At 51.5% G+C, this 18,396-nt stretch overlaps 1 protein-coding gene across 1 annotated transcript; it reads left to right on the forward strand.

The window, feature by feature from the left end:
• Positions 1–1,173: 1,173 nt before the first annotated feature.
• Positions 1,174–17,258, forward strand: nes (nestin). Its single transcript, XM_069184926.1, has 4 exons — positions 1,174–2,160; positions 5,910–6,034; positions 8,115–8,188; positions 9,757–17,258. The coding sequence occupies exons 1-4, from the start codon at positions 1,333–1,335 to the stop codon at positions 13,932–13,934; spliced, it is 5,205 nt and encodes a 1,734-aa protein (XP_069041027.1). The 5' UTR covers positions 1,174–1,332; the 3' UTR covers positions 13,935–17,258.
• Positions 17,259–18,396: the final 1,138 nt, after the last annotated feature.

Here is an 18,396-nt window from a genome sequence, read left to right on the forward strand (position 1 = left end):
CTTCCGGTAGAGAATGAGAAACATGCGTGTATTCTCGCACAATCTGTCCAGTCATCCATTTTCTATCCACTTCCCCCCAGTTCAGGTTCGCGGGGATGCCGGAACCTATCCAGACAAGCTCCGGGCAGGCAACACACAGACACACCCTCACACACTCACAGCGGGGCCAATGAACCTCCCAGCATGTCTCTGGACTGTGGGAGTAAACCCGAACAACCGCGCCACCGGGCTGCCTGTAAAATGCATTTTATTCCCCCATAATAATAATTTAGTAGTTCATAATTCACCTAGCTGGTATTGCGCACTCTTTCAAACTTGTTAAGCATCCAGTGCCAAAGTCCGTCCAATGGATTTGCTACGTCTTTCACACAGGAGCTGTCTGAGGGGTCAGCCCTCCGGGGCGTCACTGGGGCCGCAGAGCCCCGACCTGTCACGGACAGCTGCGATCGCCCCTGGCCGCTGTGTGACCCGACTCGGGCTGCGCTCTTACTCCCCCAAAACGAAACAGAATCCCCGTTTGTTCCTTTAAATCGGGGATCTCAAAGGAACAGCCCTCGAATATCGCGTAAAGCCTCAGCCAGGCCCCCCCAAACCCCCCCTTTTCACGCGCTATCCGTGTTCGCCGACACGAGCCCCCGCCTCTAGCGCAGCGCCAAGCGCTTCCAACCGCCGGCGCTTTTCAACGGGCAGTACGGCCGCGCTGCCACCAGGGGGCGCTGCGGAACAGCGGGTGAAACAGTCCTGCCGGAAACTGTTCGATCTCCGGACGGGGACCGAGGGGACCAGCGCCTGTGCTTGTTGGGAGACCTCTTTTCCTTCTTCTCGGGGACATGTTCTTCCGAGGCTCCGATTCATTTATTCATTTAATGGGGGCTGTAACTACAACTACCTCTTTTTTTGATATATTCTTTCCGATCTCCACTGCATCCAAATCCAATCCAAATTGAGCATCCCCATCATCAATTATAATAATAATAATAATAATAATAAAAATGTTTTTAGCTCTTTATAGAATGATATCTATTAATGCTAATCACCACTATCATCTTCCTCCTCCTCCTCCTCCTCAGCACACTGCTTCCCTGTGAGCCCGGGCTGCTGCGCACTAGCCCCCAGCACTGCGAGGGTTAACCCGAAACTTCTCCGGCCCCCCCTCGTCCCTCCCTCCTCTCCTCTCCCCTCCCACGCCGGCCTGAATCAGACTATGAAAGGCGCTGCTCTCACGGACAGCCGCACACTCAGAGGGACCCTCGGCCCCCGGACAGGCGCGCAGAGAGAGAGAGAGAGAGCAGAGAGGCAGAGGTCCCCCGCAGGCCCGAGAGACACCCCACCATGGAGCTGCTGGCGGCCGGCCGCGCCCCGCGCCCCCCGCCGGGGGAGGAGAAACTGCAGATGTGGGACCTGAACAAGCGCCTGGAGAGCTACCTGTCCCGCGTGAAGGCCCTGGAGGAGGAGAACGAGCTCCTGCGGGCCCAGATCGCCACCCTGCACCGGAACCAGCCGGAGCAAGGGGCCTGGAGGGCGGAGCTGGACCGCGAGCTGGCCCGGGCCCGCGAGGCTGTGGAGGCGGCCGGGCGGAGCCGCGACCGGGCCGAGCTGGAGAGGGACCACCTGAGCCAGGAGCTGGGAGAGGTGGAGGGCAGGAGGAGGCAGGAGCTGGCCGCCCAGGAAGAGGCCCGCAGGGGGCTGGCGGAGGGCAGGAGGGCCCTGGAGGAGGAGAAGAGAGCCCAGATCTGGCTGCGGGAGAGGGCGGCCCAGCTGGAGAAGGAGCTGCAGCTCACGACGGAGACCCACCAGGAGGACGTCTCCCTCCTCCGGGCCGCCCTGGCCCACGCCCGGCCCTCCCCGCAGCCGGCGCCGGCTCTCCAGCCCGATCCGGCCCTCCAGCTCCGGGACCTGGGCTTGGATTACTCCCAGAGGGCGGCCCAGGCCTGGAGGGAGGCGGCCAGCTCCTACCAGAGCCAGCTGGGCCGGCTGGAAGACTCCCTGGCCCAGGCCCAGGCCCGCTTGGCCCGGCTGAGCCAGGAGAAGAGGGAGAGCTGCCTCGCGGCGCAGGGCCTGGCCAGGGAGCTGGAGGCGGCCCGCGCCAGGAAGGGGGCGCTGGAGAGGAGCGCGGCCGGGCAGCGGGACAGGCAGAGGGAGGAGCTGGGCAAGCTGCAGGTGAGTGGCGGGGCCGAGCGGGGAGCCAGGGGGAGACCGCAGGGCAGCGGCTCGGAAGGGGCATGATCTCAAAGAGCTTTCCCCAAAAATTACAACAAGGCCCGGGAAAATTTACAGGGGTGAAGGGGTCAATCAAAGCAGTCTCTGAGGGTGTGATGCAGTCTGAGCAGCTGGGGCTGCAACGCTGCAGATAAGAGATCCGGAGTGGGATATACTTGTACAATAGTACTCAGATGTTTCAGAGAAAAGGTTAAAAAAAAAGAATAAAGCGTTCGCCCTTGGCCATGCATTGTGTGTCAGGGCTCCTGCTGCATCTGTCAGGGGCAGGCTGTTGACAATTGAATTTGTGGAAGTACCAGAGAGGGACTGCTCATTCACGGCGGAGCACCGCTGGAAATAGGAACACAGCAGCTGAAGAAAGGCAGGATGTGCCGCGACCAGGGCGCTCTGAAAACGAGAGATGGGCGCGCCCGTGTGGGAGAAAGCTCGTCGGGTCTGCTCCCCGAGCGTTTGAACCGCGGATGAGAACTGTTAGCGATCAAGAGGAGGCATTCAGCCAGCCCATCCAGCCAGTCTGACAATTAGTCATTGATGACAAAGTGGCTGGGCGGCTCGTTCCACACCCCCACCGCCCTTGGTGTAAAGAAGTGCCTCCTGTCTGGACTGGATGATCTTATCCATCCGTTTCTTGAAAGAAGCCAGGGTGTCGGCTTCAATAACACGGATGGGTAGCTTGTTCCACACTCCCACAACAATATATTATCATGTAACAGAAGGGCAACAACATACCTGGCTCATTGCTATTAGAGCTGGCTACTACTAATTTATTGGGCTGGTGTTCCCATTTGCATCCATGTATACAGCTGGGGATATTTTTACTGGAGCAATTGGGTTGAAGTACATTACCCAAGGGCACAACAGCAGTGTCTCAGCTGGGACTCGAACCCACAACCTTCCAGTTAGGTGTCCCAAGCACTGAGCAGTGTGCCATGCTGCTGCTCCCCTCGTTGACCACGACCAGGGCTCTGCAGATGGGTGAAGTGCACTGGTGCCAGCGGTTGTTCTGCAACAGCCCAGTAATCTGTTGTCTTAGATTAGTAGACCACTGAGTCAGAGAGTTTGGCATTTCTGGCCAAAGCTGTTGTAGGAGGTGACTTGTAAAGAGGAGACAATGGCTGGCAGGAGCCGGTCAGTGAGGGATTTGGCATCTGCTACTGCAGTCTATAAAGATTATTCTACTGCCCTATTGTGGGTGACTCACTATTGTTTGTATTTTTTCTTGCTCGGAGTAGTTATAGCCCTGGCTAAGTATCTCTGGCGTGAACTTGTTTTTATTTTTATAAAAATAGGCAGATTGGCCAGTCAATCTCTGTGAAGGGGGTGGGGGGAGGGGTGGTGACTCAGATCACCACTTCCAGGACTGAGTTTGAAACTAGATTTTTCCTTCACCTGCTGTGGCTGTACCGTGCTTAAATCGGGAATCTGCCATGTTTTGCAGTGATTTCTTACAGATCATATATTATTGTGCCTTTATCCGTGCTTTAGTGTACTGTGTTTTTACCCCCTGATCTCACTGGGCTTTACTGCTTTGCACTGTGCTTTTACTCTGATCTCAATGGGCTTTACTGCTTTGCACTGTACTTTTACCCTGATCTCATTGGACTTTACTGTATTGTACTGTAATTTTACACTGATTTCACAGGGCTTTAATCTACTGTGCTTTTACTCTGATCTCACTGGGCTTTACTGTACTGTACTTGTACCCTGATCTCACCGGGCTGTATTGCACTGTACTGTGCTTTTACCCTAATCTCATTGGACTTTACTGTATTGTACTGTACTTTTACCCTGATTTCACAGGGCTTTAATCTACTGTGTTTTTACCCTGATCTCACAGGACTTTACTGCACTGTACTGTGCTTTTACCCGGATCTCACTGGGCTTCACTGCACTGTGCTCTTACCTCAGCTCCCCACAGTAAATTATTTTAAGCACTATAAACCATCCTGTCGTGTCCTCGTGCCCAGGGCAAACAGAAGGAGCAGGCAGCTTGTATGCATTCTCCTGCACCTAACAATAGGGCCCCATTTCAGAAGTTCTGCAGCTTGATTAAGACTGATTAGACGGCTTGCAAGCTCCTGAGCAGTAACGGCTGGTTGTGTTTGGCTGGTGTAGAGTGTGGAACGGCCTCTTTGTGAGGGTGGGAGCTGAATTCAGAGCAGATTCCAGATCCCAGACCCCGAGCCCCTGGGAGTCTCTCCCAGATGCCTCCACATAGCCGGGGGCTTGAATAGCCCACTAAATAGATTGGAAAGCCTTTGTCCCATCTTTCTTTAGCCGGGGGCTGGGCGGGATTGATCCGGACAATCCCAAGCGTGGGGCTCATTTTAAATGCTAATGATCCGGTCCTGCTGCCTTCATTTTTTTTCAGTGGTGGGGAATGTGGGGTGAGATTGAAAGGGGAAGGATTTAGGCTGATCAGCTTGGAAATGGGCGGGATGGGGGCTATGCGGGATATTGGGGTGTCATGGGCTGTACAGAGTTTGATACAAACCACCGAGAAGTGGGAAAAGCGAGGAGCAGTGGCCCCTGGCTGGAGAACTTTGCACACTGTCTTTAAATCTTTTAAATCCAACATCTCCCAATTCTGGGAATACAGAGGCTTGTCTATGTCTCCGAAAGTTATAAAGAGCTCTTCACCGGGGAGAAGGGTTAAGATGATCCATTTAATGTTTAACTAGACCAGTTTTTCCCTTTATCCTGTATTAAACCATCAATGCTGAGAACCTGGAACCTGATTCACAGGATTCCTTTGAGCCCTGTAAGCAGGGAGACTGGCTGTCGTCTACTCTCCATGCGGACTGATATGATTCCAGCTATGTGCTCATCAGAAGGGAGATTTAAATGCTTTTTTTGAGAAACTGAACTGCTACGCCTTTGTTTAATTGCATGTATTTCTGTACCTGTTGACTTCACGGCTGGATGAGTTTGAATGCCTGTTATTATAAAAGGCAAACACTGACCTTACTCTGTGTTGATTCATGCTGTCGGACGTAGTGGCACAAGTAAACAGTCCAAAGCCAAAAGCTGAGCTTTGAGACGTGCTCACTGTGATTGTGAGAAGAGGCTTCCTCCATGCTGAAGTATAAGACCAGGCCACTTGTGTACAAGAATGACCCATCTGTTAGCCTCTCACTCAAACACACCTCACACCAACACTGGTACTGTCTAAAAAGTCAATACCCTGCAAGACAAGAATAAGTGGGAAGATCTGTTTCAAAATAAAGGAATCGCTAACTTGTTTTCATTCACCACCAGCTGATTGTGAATTGTCAGTAGCTGTAAGATTCATCTCTCTGGCCCAGGCTACTGCACTTGCTCAGATTGGGACACGCTGCTCAGACATGCCCGCCTGTCTTTCAATACACCGAGAGCCCCATGGAGCCTGACAGGAGAACTGGCACTGATTGGCGGAGCAGCTTGTTTCCCGCTGATATCATTGCAAGTCCCTGGCCAATCGTGGAGGGGGGGGGGTGCTGTTTTTTACAGAAAAGCCATCCCAGCCAAGCACCACTCTGGTGATGGTGCGCCACCTCCTGGGCGGACCTGATTGGCGAATGACTTGATCTCATCACCAGTCCACGACGACTGAACCACAGAGCTGAGCCGAGGCTCGGAGAGAGGGAACCTGCGCCTTTTTCCTTTCTTAATCCTTTCTCCTCACCTGTTGTTTGCTTCTCCTCTTTCAGGCCCACATAGATTCCCTGGAGCAGGAGAAGGAGAGCCTGCGCGAACAGATCGCCGCCCTCCTGGCGGACAGGCAGAACCTGCAGCAGCTCAAGATGTCCCTGGGGCTGGAGGTGGCCACCTACAGGTAACCCTATTCCGCCAGGCCTGTGTTGTCTCCACCCGTTTCAGAAGGAGAGATCAGTTAGCCGTAGGAAAGGAAACGCATGTTAGAATTTAAGGCTCCACATTCCACCCCAACCACCTTTTTAAACAAATATTACTAAACTAATCTCAGATTTCGTCCTTTAGTTTTGCTCCTCTCACCTCTGACCCATGGTGGCATTGTGTCTTGCACATTTCTTGAAAACAGCAATGGTACTGGCTGGGCGGCTCGTTCCACCCACCCACAACCCTTTGTGTAAAGGGCCGCCTCCAGCTCTTGGTTTTAAAGCCGTTTCCCTGTAAATTCCTCCTGTGTGCACGTGGGGGGTCACACTTGGGCATCTGTAGTTGTCCTTTTAGGGAGGTTGCAGGGATGAGCCCAGATAAGGGGATACCCCCCTCCCCCTTCTTTCCCAGAGGTCCTCTCTTCTTTGTCTGGATTCCAAGATGAAGACGTCATTCACACAACGCCTGCTCCTCCCAGGAACCCGGACTGTGGAGTGAGGAAAGCATTAGCACTCCGAACTGAGCGGCACCTTCGTCCAGCAGAACGAGAGCCGGTCTTTCCTTCGCTGACTGGCTGTGTAGGGTCACACTCCGCTGCTCCTTCATATTGAACCTGTTGCCCCACCAGCTCCAGCCAGAGAAAAAAAAAACAGCGCAGCTTTCAGGCCATTGAACTGGACATGTCGGGCGTAAGGGGAGGGTGTTGGCGGGGGGGGGCAGGGAGGAGGAGGGGAAGAAATGAATATTAATTTCTCCTGGCCCGTCTTTAATTTCCCTTGGTCTGGTCTCCTCCAGCCACAATCCTTCAGTTCCTGCAGGGTGCTGACTTTGTAGGCGAGCAACACGACTGGCGTTAGTCTTTGGAGATGCATAAGCATGGTCACGCTCCCACCATTTCCTGATCCAGCGCATTCTTACAGCTAGGGTGAGAGATTTTGGGAGGTTAGTATACAGCTATCCTGGCCTCCCAAAATCTTACATGCTGCCCCTCTCAACTCCAGCCTCTGAAGCAGCTCTTGGGAAATAAAAACTGCCCGTAAGCAATCTTTTTGAATTGAAGTGGCTTGTTGGCAAGGCTGGGTCCAGGCTGTGCAGTTTAACTGGTGGAGCAGCCCCTAGCACGCTCCACACAGATAGCAGTCCTGAAGCCTCTGTATCCTATAGCAGAGCTTTCACTTTAGACTGTCTTATTGCTGGTGGAGGTTTATGAAGTGCCCAAATAATCACTCTGGTTCTGCATTTGTCAATGAATGAACGGGGGGACATGCTAAAGCATCAAAACCTTCCATGGCATACCACCGTGACGTGAAAAAAAGAGCCAAATGAGAATCGTAGCTGTGTGTCGGGCATGCCCTGCATGTGTCAGCATGTGTCTGTGAGTGCCTGAGTGTGAGAGAGGGGGAAGAGGGGAGTCCGCTCTCCGCTCCAGATGGTCTCACAATGAGAAAGCCACCACTTTATTTCCATAACAACAGGGCCAGCCCCCCCTCCCACCCCCACTAGGCCCCCAGCGACAGGAGCTCTCCGCTGCCCTACCCCCTCACCCCCCGAGACACGATGATGTCATTGCAATCTGTCAGCCTGAAACCGGCTCTGCCGAAAGGGATACTGTCTAAAACAGTTGTATTCAAAAGGCATGGTGTATCACAATCATTAAATCTTTGATTCTACTGACAGCTATACCACCAATGTCAAAGCCTGTCACAGAGGGAAGCAGAATTTTTTCTTACCGCACAGAAACATAAAAAACTGCATTAAAACTAGCTTGAGTTCCTGACAGGTACACTGTTTGTACCTACAATGAAACAAGGCAGGAATGGATGAATAATTCAGTGGACATGAAACAATTATAATCGAAACTTTACGTTTAGATTTTCAATACTCACTTTTGTTCTGTGGTCAATTTGAGACCTTGAGAATAGCAATAAGGAATAAGAATAGAATGAGAAATATACTTTATAAGAATACAGCTGATTGATTATTATTATCAATAATAATAATAATAATAATAATAATAATAATAATACCTAAAGTTACAGACTGTTTTTCTTTTCCAGGGCCCTCCTGGATACAGAGAGCCTGAGATTTAAGGTGCCTTCGGCGAGCCTCCAGCTGAATTTTGTTCCCAGACGTAAGTAAAGTAACCACTGGAAAAGTGGGCACAGCACCGCGTTCTCTGAAGTGGGGTCGGGCAGAGCAATGCCTCACATGGGGCACAGGGGGTGCTCAGCCGACAATGAAAAATCATTGGCGGTTTCTCCCCAGTTTCCTCCAGTAAAGCCAAAAGATCTAATAAAAGGTGGGCGTGTGGCTGGGTTGAGAGAAGGGGAGGAACTTAGTGCTGCACTGATGCTTGCTTACCATCTGCAAAAAGACGGATGGTGCAGCAATCAAATGCCTCCCCCCGCAACACTTCCTGTTGTGTCACATGTCACCACTTCCTTGCAGGCGACTGGGCCTGGTTATTGAGAAGCAGTATCAGCATATCACACAATAACGCAAGCGCTGTCACTGAAGATCAGACAGCTGCTCCATTAAGAAATGGGGTGGGTTTAAAATCATTTTGTTACAAAACCTTTTTCACTCACGAGTCACAGGGCATAAGACCTGTAGATAGATACGAGCCCCGTGCACTTAAGAGATGGTGCAGCCCACTTACTTAAATGTACTGAGTAATTTAATCTGGCTATGGTGGTCCCCAGAGGGCACTGAGCCATATGGCCTTCCTTTCCTGTAATTGACAACAGATGGACGGAAATACTCACCTCCTGCTCTGATCTAGTGGTGTGAGCTGACAATAGGCACATGTGTCACGACAGGAGCCTGGGGAAACCCCAATGGCGAATCCCAGTTCCTTTTCCATTGAAACTGATCCTAATTCCCTGCCCACGTGCTATTGCCGGAGGGAGGAAATCCTTCAGTTCCTCACCACAGCAAGGTGAAACAGGGCTAACTCTGCCCCTCAAATCCAGACTCCGCCCCCCACCCCCACACCCACAGAACTTCAGGTTACACGATGACATCCGATGGAATTTGAAAGGGGGGTACTCTGTTTATTCCTGTGTGTGATGGTAAAAATGAGGAGATTCGTCTACACAGTCTTTATCCACATGGATCGGGGTTGTGTGACACCAGCCACTGTTGAGGCTAGTGAGACTTTAATTGCACTGATAATCTGTCCTTAATTGAGCCAATAATATTCTTAACTAGAACTTTACTCGTCAACCCAACACATCAGATGACTCTTAAGAGTCACTTACAAAAATGTTCCAAACTCACCTGGAAATTTCGATCACTCCCAGGAAGAAAAGAACCCTGAAAAGTGATCAAATTAAGCATTCCTTCAATTACAAGTTTGATGAAAGAATCGAGACCCCGGGCGACATGAAACCTGGAAGATGCAAAGATTTCAAAGGTCTGGGATTTTTGTAAAGAGCAGAAAACCTTGGGCACAGTCTTCATTCTGAGTCAAATTAGAAAGGCGGATAGCCAAGGCTACAGGCTTGTCCGGGTTTAAGGGCCCTGTACTTGTATTTCACTCGAGCATGTTAGACGCCATCTCCAAGGGGATTGTTTTCTGTGCTCTGTACTTGAAATCCATGCTTCCTGTTGACGATTGCGCTGCATTGTGGGTTGAACACTCACACAACCGAGGGGCCTCGGGTACCAACTCAGGCTGTCTTGTCTTTCCATTCCCAGATGGAGAGTCTGGCACTGAAGGAGTGCGGGAGACCATCCAAACAACGCTGGCCAGGCCAGGCCGTCAAGTCAGCCTGGTCTCTGCGAAGCTGCTTGGCTCAGACAAGACGCCGCCGCCTGGCACAACAGGGACGCGGAACAAGTTGCCCACGATGGCAGCACCCTCCCGGCCCCCTGTGGGCAAAGCTCTGAAAGACACGCCCGCTGTCGTGGCACCCCGAAGGGCAGAAGAGCCCATCAAGGAGACGAAACAGGAGAGGGGGAACTGGGATGTTGAAACATCCAGGCAGGTAGACTGGCCACCGGCTTGCTCCAAAGAAGCTTCGAAGGGCGGAAGAGGGGAGGAAGGTCAAAGGTCAAAGGTCAGCCCGGCTTCACTTCTTTCCACGACTCCACCACAGGGGTCTGCCCTTCCGTCCGAGGTCCAGCTCCAGCTGCCCGCAGGTCAATCGGAAGACAATCGCGAGGTGGTAGGGGATAAAGACGAACAGCAGGAAACCGTTCGGGCTGCAGACAGCCAGGAGCCCGAGGATGACGAGCCCGTGCCAGAGCTCTGTTCCCGGACCGAGGCCGTCACTTACGCTACGTCGACTCCAGCCCTTCTGGGAATGGCTCCACAGGCACTCGAGACTGTTGACCGTCCCCAGGCCGTTGCGGAGCGAGCCATGAGCGACCAACCACAGAAGGTGGGAGAGACAGAAGACGACACGCAGCCCGACGCAGGAGAGGGGGCACCTCTGGGGCTGACTCTTGAACTGGGCTATCTCCTTGAACCTCAGCAGGCCTCCACCCTTCCTGTTAGTCACGGAGGACTGGTGACCCAGGAGTCCGAGTTGGAAAGGTACGAAGAGCAAGATGGCGCTACTGCTGAGCTCGAGGCTGGGAACCAAGAGGAGACTCTGGAGCCGTGCATAGCGGCCCTTCAGCACTCCAGTGTCCTCCTAGAAAGGCCACCTCAAGGCGCCTTGGTGGACACCGAAGTGTCAGATGATGATGATGAGCCGCCTACCAAAGCAACAGAGGCAAGCGCAGGCGCAAAGGACTCATGGGCACCGGAGCTGATGGACGAGTTAATGGCTGACACCCACCACCCAGAAAGCATGATCGGCAGCAGAACTGAAGAAAAGAGGGAAGAATCCCCCATCCTTCCCCCCAAACCTCTCAAAGAGGAGCCATTGTTTGAGGAGCCCACAGTAGGGGACACCGCAGGCCGAGAAGATCCCCAGCCCCAGCGCACGCTGGTAGCAGAGCCGCTTGGGAAAGACAGTGCCTTTGAAGGCGGACTTCCTGAAGACCTTGTCACCCCTGCTCTCCAGCAGTTCGTCCAGGAGAGCCACGGGGAAAGAGTCACTTCGGAATGTGCATGGGAGGAGCCACTGGAAGCTGCTGGGGAGCCTCCTCTGAAACCAGAAGAGCAAGCCCCGCCCAAGAACGGATCAGGAAATGCAGAGGGAGGTGATGAAGTGGGACAGTGGGACAATGAGGAGGCAGACGGAGATGACAGGAGTGCTGCTGATGAGGGCGAAGGAGAATCAGACCGCCTCTCGGAACACGAAGCCGGAAAGGATCACGTGACGGGGGAAGGCAAAGGAGAAACTAAGGCCGAAGACCTAGAGGAGACAGGAGAGAAGGAAAAAGCTTTTGGAGACAGCGAAACAGCTGCTGAATATTGGGGAGAGGAGGGCTCGGCTGGCAGGGAGACTCCTGAAGATGAAACGGAGCAGATGAGCAGGGAGGAGGAAGCCATTTTGGCTGTTGAGCCACCTTCCGGCTCCCATTTCCCAGCAGAGGGAAAACCAAGCGATAATCTGAACGCATCCCCAGAAATGGAGCCAGTGGATTCATCCGCAGAGGAAGAGGATTCTCCCAACGCGTCCCAGTCTTGGAGGACAGACGGCGAAGAGCTGGAGAGCGCCGACGGCTACGCTTTGGAGAACACCCTGGCTGACACCCGCTCTCTGATCCAGTACAAGAGCGAGGAAGCAGTCTGGGATTTGAACACCCAGGGATCGCCCGAGGAGGACGCGGAATCTGAGGGACCGATGAGCGACGAGGAAGGACGAGTTGGATCGGAATTTGGGAAAGAAGAAAGGGAAGAGGACTTTCAATCCAGAGAAGCAGATAAGATGGGAAATCTCAATATAGAGGCTGATGAAGAAAAGTCAAGTTCAAAAGGAGAAGAGGAAGAGGGAAGGGATGACCCTAGAGGAGCAGCCCAGGAGAGTCCACTGCCATCTGAGGAGGAGGAGATCTTGAGTGAGAAGCAGACAGAAGCCGACAACATGAGGGGGTTTGGAGAATACGAAACTCTAGAAACAGCCGGGGGAAACATCAGCCATGGAGAGGAGCAGGATCTTCTCAGGAACCTTGAGGATGAAGCGGAAAGCAAGGAAGATGAAAATGGGACAGGACAAGATGAAGGAGCTCAGATCACGGGGTCAGGCTGGAACAAACCACACGAGGAGAGGGATCGAGAGGGACAGGAAGAGAGACGCACAGAAGATCCTCCAGAATCGGTGACAGACTCCGAGGCAGACAAAGATGTGCAGGAGGAAAGGCCCGTCACAGCAGAGCAGGAGGCGGAGGTGCAGCTGGCAGAAGAAAAAGAAGGAGCTAAGACAGAGACAGCCGAGAGCGATCCGGAGCAGGAGGCAGAGCCGCAGACAGAGATGAATCCACAGGAGCATGCTGAAATGCACAGTGAAGAGCCAGATGTGGCACAGACGAATTCGGGCCATGTCCACGTGACAGAAGACACAGAGAAAGGGTTGCATGTGGAAGAAGGTTCACGGGCCAAAGCAGACAGTGACGATGACAACCAGTGTGATGAAGACTCACAGGCCAAAGCAGACAGTGACGATGACAACCAGTGTGATGAAGACTCACAGGCCAAAGCAGACAGTGACGATGACAACCAGTGTGATGAAGACTTACGGGCCAAACCAGACAGTGACGATGACGACCAGTCTGATGAGGAGGCAGAAATGAAACACGTGCACGTAGAAAATGTAGTCACAACTCAGCTGCCCTCCAAAACAGAAGATCTGACAGCGGAAGAACATTTGGATGTGTCCTCTGATGAAGACAATCGCACAGAAGATGTGAAACCAGCCCCTTTGCATCAAGCCTCAGCCAGGTCGGATGTTGACGTTGATGTTTCAGGAGCTTTGGAAAAGACGGAAGCTGTCGAGCCCCATCCAGACCAGAGCGTGGAAGAGAAACGGGAAGAAGGACAAAACCTGTCCATGCTCACCAACGTGGACTCCACCGAGCAGCTGTCTTTGGCCAGCGAGCTCAGCAGCACCCCGGACACTGTCGCTCTGGCCCACTCGGAGTCGGAAGGCTCGTGCAGCTCCGACGACGAGTCGCCCAACGTCAGCCGGTTTTCACAGACGTTCGGCAAAGGGGGAGACGCCTTAGGCTCTTTCACCGGTGGGCCACCGGACGCCGGAGCCACCGAAGACACAGAGGAGATCTGCGCAGAGGCAGCGCCCTCCAGCGCCCTCCCCTTGAACAGCGAAGGGCAGGGGGGCGATGACTTCGGCGGGAAGGCGCGGGCGGAAAGCGACAAGCCGGAACAGGAAGAATGGGAGGTCCTGGAAAACCCAGATCCAAATCCATGGGGGGCTGTAGAGTTCCACGTGGGATCGAGAGCTGCCGGTGAAAGCATCCAGGGTTTTCCCAGCGTGGAAGTCGCAGCCCAGGACGTGAAGGGCACGGCCCAGCCCTCCGGAGGCTTCCCGAGCTGCCCTGCCCAGGAGGATGACCTGTTGGACGTGGATGCCGACGAGCCCGTGACATTGCCTACAGCCAACGGAGATCACAGAGGACCGGGCGACCTTTTCCGCTCCCACGTGAACGGCAACCCCTGGAGCCCGGCCGAGGAGATCGAAGCCGCGGGGGGGGGGGGCCTTCTCGGCCACGACGAGCATCGGCTCTTCCAGGGGGACCTTCACCTGGATCAACAGCGGGAGCCGAAATCGCCCCCCCCGGCCAAGAAGGGAGCAGACGAGCGCACGGAGGCGGATGGGGCCACCCAAGGGACCCAGTCCATTTCCGCACAGCTGGGAGGGCAGCCAGCCATCAAGGGTCTCCTCTACGGAAGCACGGAGACCGAGGACAGACGCTCAGTGGATTCCCTGGAGGAAGGGGACTCCTGGTCCTCTGGAGAAGAGTAGGCAGGACTTTGGAAGCAGACGTCTGGAAGGCAGAAGGAGTCGGCGCCCAACGTATCCTAGAGATAAGAGGAAGGATGAAAAAATAGGAAAATAACGAGGATAACAACTGCAGCATTGGTCCAGTGTTGGGTTGCAAATGTTTGCATCCAGCAGTGGCTGACTGATAAGTAAAGAGCATCGGAAGTGAAGGTTTAGGACATTTAGATATAAAACACTCCTACAGCTTCCTTGCGTTTCACTTTTTTAAGGGGCCAAAGCACCAAGCAGACCAGAGCCACCTCCTCAGGTGCTGTTGCTCTTGTTCCACTGACGCTCCTTCTCTCTCAAGTCCGCGACAGATCTCATCTCGGAAGGCGGCGCCGGGCTGCTCCACGCAAACTGGGCGTCCGGACCAGATCAGATGCTTTACAGCACCACCCTCCCAAAGACGAGTCCAAATGTGCCAAACCCCAAGAAAGAGAAATTCTGGCTCAGCTCAGACACAGACGTCCTGGGTTCTCAAACCAAAAAAATAAAATAACACTCTGCAATCGATTCAAATGCGCGAGAAAAGACGATTGCAGCAGCATCTTTTGTGCTGTAATTCAGAATACTATCAAGGGAACCATGTTCCTGAGTAACACTGTTCCATTCGAAGCCTGTTGTGAGGGGCAGGTCTGTGTGGCAACACTAGCTGTATTCTTGATGAATCACATTGGGAGGATCTGGGGATCTGCATGAGCTACAGTATATATTCTTCAGCTTCGTAGCCATTGGCAGTACAGAGGCTTGATTCAATACAGTGTAGCCGTATTAAAGCAGGGCCAAAGATTGTTTTTCAAAGACCAAAGCTTTACGTTTAGCTCTCAGAAACAGGTCAATAAGAACACTACTTCCCAAACAGCTATTGCTTATAGCACAGAACTCAAGCCCTGAGGAGCTTTGAAAATGTTGCAGCTACACAACACTGAGCATGAAACCGAGCAGACCCAAACACATCAGATACTGATTACATTATGGGGGAAAGGGCCGAAGTGAGTCATTTGAATCCCATGTGTCTGCATCACCCATTATATTTGCAGACAAACACTACATACACAAATCAATGTGTGAGAAACGGTCAGGCCAGCATTGAGCATTTTGCATTCAGACCTAATGGGAAAACATCTCTGGAAAAGTATGGTCACATGATCAAGGCATCGTGGAGCTGTAGACATCTGTTCTTTCCTACTTCATTGTAGTCACACTGGATCACATCTGTCATACTTGAAAAATAAGATGCAAGTCATGTTTCCTTGACTTTTCCTTTTCACCAGAAGAAAATAAGATTCAGAGCTGATGGATTGGTGTCCTGCCATGGACAGACCATGAGCAAATTGCACTTCTACTGCATTTGTTTCTGAAGTAGTTTGCTCACTTGGAAAATGAAGACCAGTACCAATTTGCATGACCGGGTTAGGATTTAATTAAATCATTCATGTCTTTAACAATCAAGGCTATCAAACAATTTGTGGTGAAAAATGGTTCCCTGTGAACAGAAACTTTGTGACAGCTTTCGGAGATTTGCTTATAATTTGTCTGAATGGGTACAAAAGGCAGAGTCGAACTGAGATGGTAAAAGAGAGACAGATCTTCTGTAGAGATTTAACATAGGTGCAGAAAGAAGGAGAAAATTTGCACAGGATCTCAAATATTTAGAGTGTCCTTCTCTGTGATCTGGAAACATAGTGAAGTATCCTTCAGGTGTCTCATATTGAAAGGCTGTCCGATCACAGATGTCCGAAAGACAGGATAGTTGCGCTTGCATCACTACGTAGAAAGCATACATTGTCTTGGATTTTTTTATTCATTCCAGTTTTATACCTTTAGATCAGCCTCCACTTGGAGATATTGTTTCGTGTGTGTGTGTGTGACGAGACCAGTTCTCCCTGCCACGATTTGCTCGCGGGCTCCCAGCATGCTCAGCGCCGCTCCCCAGACAGCGGTCAACCTCAGTACAGCAGAGTTCCACACTGTCCAGATTTCAGAGAGGGGTGACGTCTCTTCTGTAACTCACTCCCAGCGTGAGCCCTGTTAAATACGTGCAATCGTGTCGAGATCGTTAAATTATTACTCGCTTTCTCACGAAGAATGGACCAAACGTCACCAAAAATCATTTCAGATGCTGTCAAGACTTTGCCAGCAACCAATGGATCCTTGTTCCATTTAATGACCAGGATATTTCCGTTTCTGGGAGAAGGACTCTGAAAGTGGCTCAGCTGTTGTTGAAGGAGGAATGGTTCAGTTACTTAGCATGTATTCTAACTGAGCTGAATGAATTTGGCCCTTCTGCTATATAAAAGCATCACCTGTTTTTTTTTTTACCTCCACAATCTAATTATCTTTTACTGCAGTGTGTTATTCTTAAAGATAAAATAATCAGAAATATATGGCTGAGAGCAACAGGCTGAGAGCAACTTATGCACTGCTCTTCTTTTACCTAGAAATCCAAAGTCTGGCAAGTTTTATAGCCAGGGTTTCTTGATCAGAGACCTGCGAATGAACCATTTGAATAATTAAACATCTGATAAAAAAGCAGATACATGGCTGCATCGAACTGGGGTGTCCAGTACCATTCCTGAAGGGCTGGGGTGTCTGATGGTTCTCGTGGCTAAAACTCGAGATTTTTAATGCTTAGTCAATAGTGCAGGAGGCATTTTTGATGGACTGAACTCTGTTGAGCTCTCTCAAACTCTTTCAGAGTTTGAAAGAAGCTCTGCTGTCCAATTTATCAAGCTTATCGGGTCAGTGGAACAATTAAGCAGCAGAGAGCAAAAGGACACTACAGCCTTGGGGTTGAACACTGGGATCGCATTGTTTCTCAGCCAGCTGAAGCAGTCGGCAAACTGCCCTTCCTCAGAGCCGTCTTGACAGATCTACTGCAGCAGAAGGGCTGCATCTCCTTTGATCTAGACGGTGTGGCACACTGCTCCTCCTTTCTTACCCATTCCAATTCCAAATCCAAATTCCCATTTGTCATTCCATTCAAACCGAACCACTCCCTGATCAGGCGCGTTCAATGGGCTGATTCCAAACAGATCCGGAGTCTGGCCCATCGGCTGTAAAGCCTGCGACAGGTGGGAAAGTCGCAGCTGATAGCTTGTGCTCGTCGGACAAATCGTGGGATCGGGCAGCAGCGCTGTTGGTTGTCTTTGCACTAGTTAAAAAAAACAGCTCTTGCAGCTACATCACCTCTCTGCTTCCGAGGGCGCGTTACGTACTCCTCGGTTTCGATCGCCGGTAGACCGCAGTAGTTTCGCTGCTCCACTAACCTGTAGTGTTTGAAATAAACTAACTGGTAACCAATTGCAGAGTCTGTGTCCCGTTTTTTTCTTCTTCTCCCGTTTCTTACTCGTCAAGGCTGGTAACTCCCGAAGCTATCGGCTGTAGAGGGAGCTCAGACGCCCCAGGAAAAAAAAAAAACACTGCTCGAGAACTGGATTAACTCAGACCTGTTAAAGACCACAGATGAGTCAATTAAGTCATTAACAGCAGAATGAAAAAAAAAACAGGTTTTGGGAGACCACGAGCAAAGCGCATCGAATAGACGTCTGCAGCACCGGGGAGTCGCTGTGTGAAATACAAATATCGAAAGAAATAAATCAGATTTAGCCTGGGTCATTTGTAAGGTTTTTAGCCACCGCTTAACAGTGCGTAAGAGCTACAGTGCCGCCAGCGCACACCGATACTGCTTTTACTCCCGGGGGGGTTGTTAGCGAGGTTGTAGTTTGAGTCTGAGCTTTTAGTTTAATTACCCCTCCAGGGGCACCAAGAGCCGATTGTGCCCCCAGACTGTATATTTCTAGAATATGTAATATTATTTGTTAAAATATTTTACATAGCGCCTTTAAAGGTAGCATCTCAAAGAGCTTTTCAGTAGATGTAGAAATAAACACAGTCATAAAATGGTCGGAATACAAAATAAGGACATGTACGAAAAACAAACGATCAGAAGCGAGGAAAAAGAAAATAGAGCAGACACGGATACTAAATGAATCAATGCCTTTCTAAAAAACCATTGTAAATAAAAATGTGTCTGGACTAAAAACACATGGATAAAAGCCCTCGGGTAAAAGCATCATTTGCAGACACCCATGTTTTCAGGCATTTGGTAACGGGAAATAAACCGGTATGGGCTGGAGTTGGGAGAAAAGCTATTTTTCGTGGGAGGTCAAAACCGTTACAGCACCACGGGGTGACTTTCCCCGGCGTGTACGATCGGCGAGGCTGTGACGTACTTCCGGTATCAATCCCGTCCTGTTCATCAATTGCACCGCTTGGCGCTCCGCCAACCCCCCTGCAAGAGCTCTGGGCAAGAGCAGTCCGAGGCAGACGCGCTCACCCGCTCATGCACGGTCAGATGCGGCCATCGGAGCCCCTTCACTAACCACGACACAGCGCCACAGCTCGGAATGAATGGCCTCGCTTTTTGTAAAAAAAAAAT

This window comes from Lepisosteus oculatus, chromosome 27, assembly GCF_040954835.1.
Source record: "Lepisosteus oculatus isolate fLepOcu1 chromosome 27, fLepOcu1.hap2, whole genome shotgun sequence".
In the NCBI taxonomy this organism is placed as follows: Eukaryota; Metazoa; Chordata; class Actinopteri; order Semionotiformes; family Lepisosteidae; genus Lepisosteus; species Lepisosteus oculatus.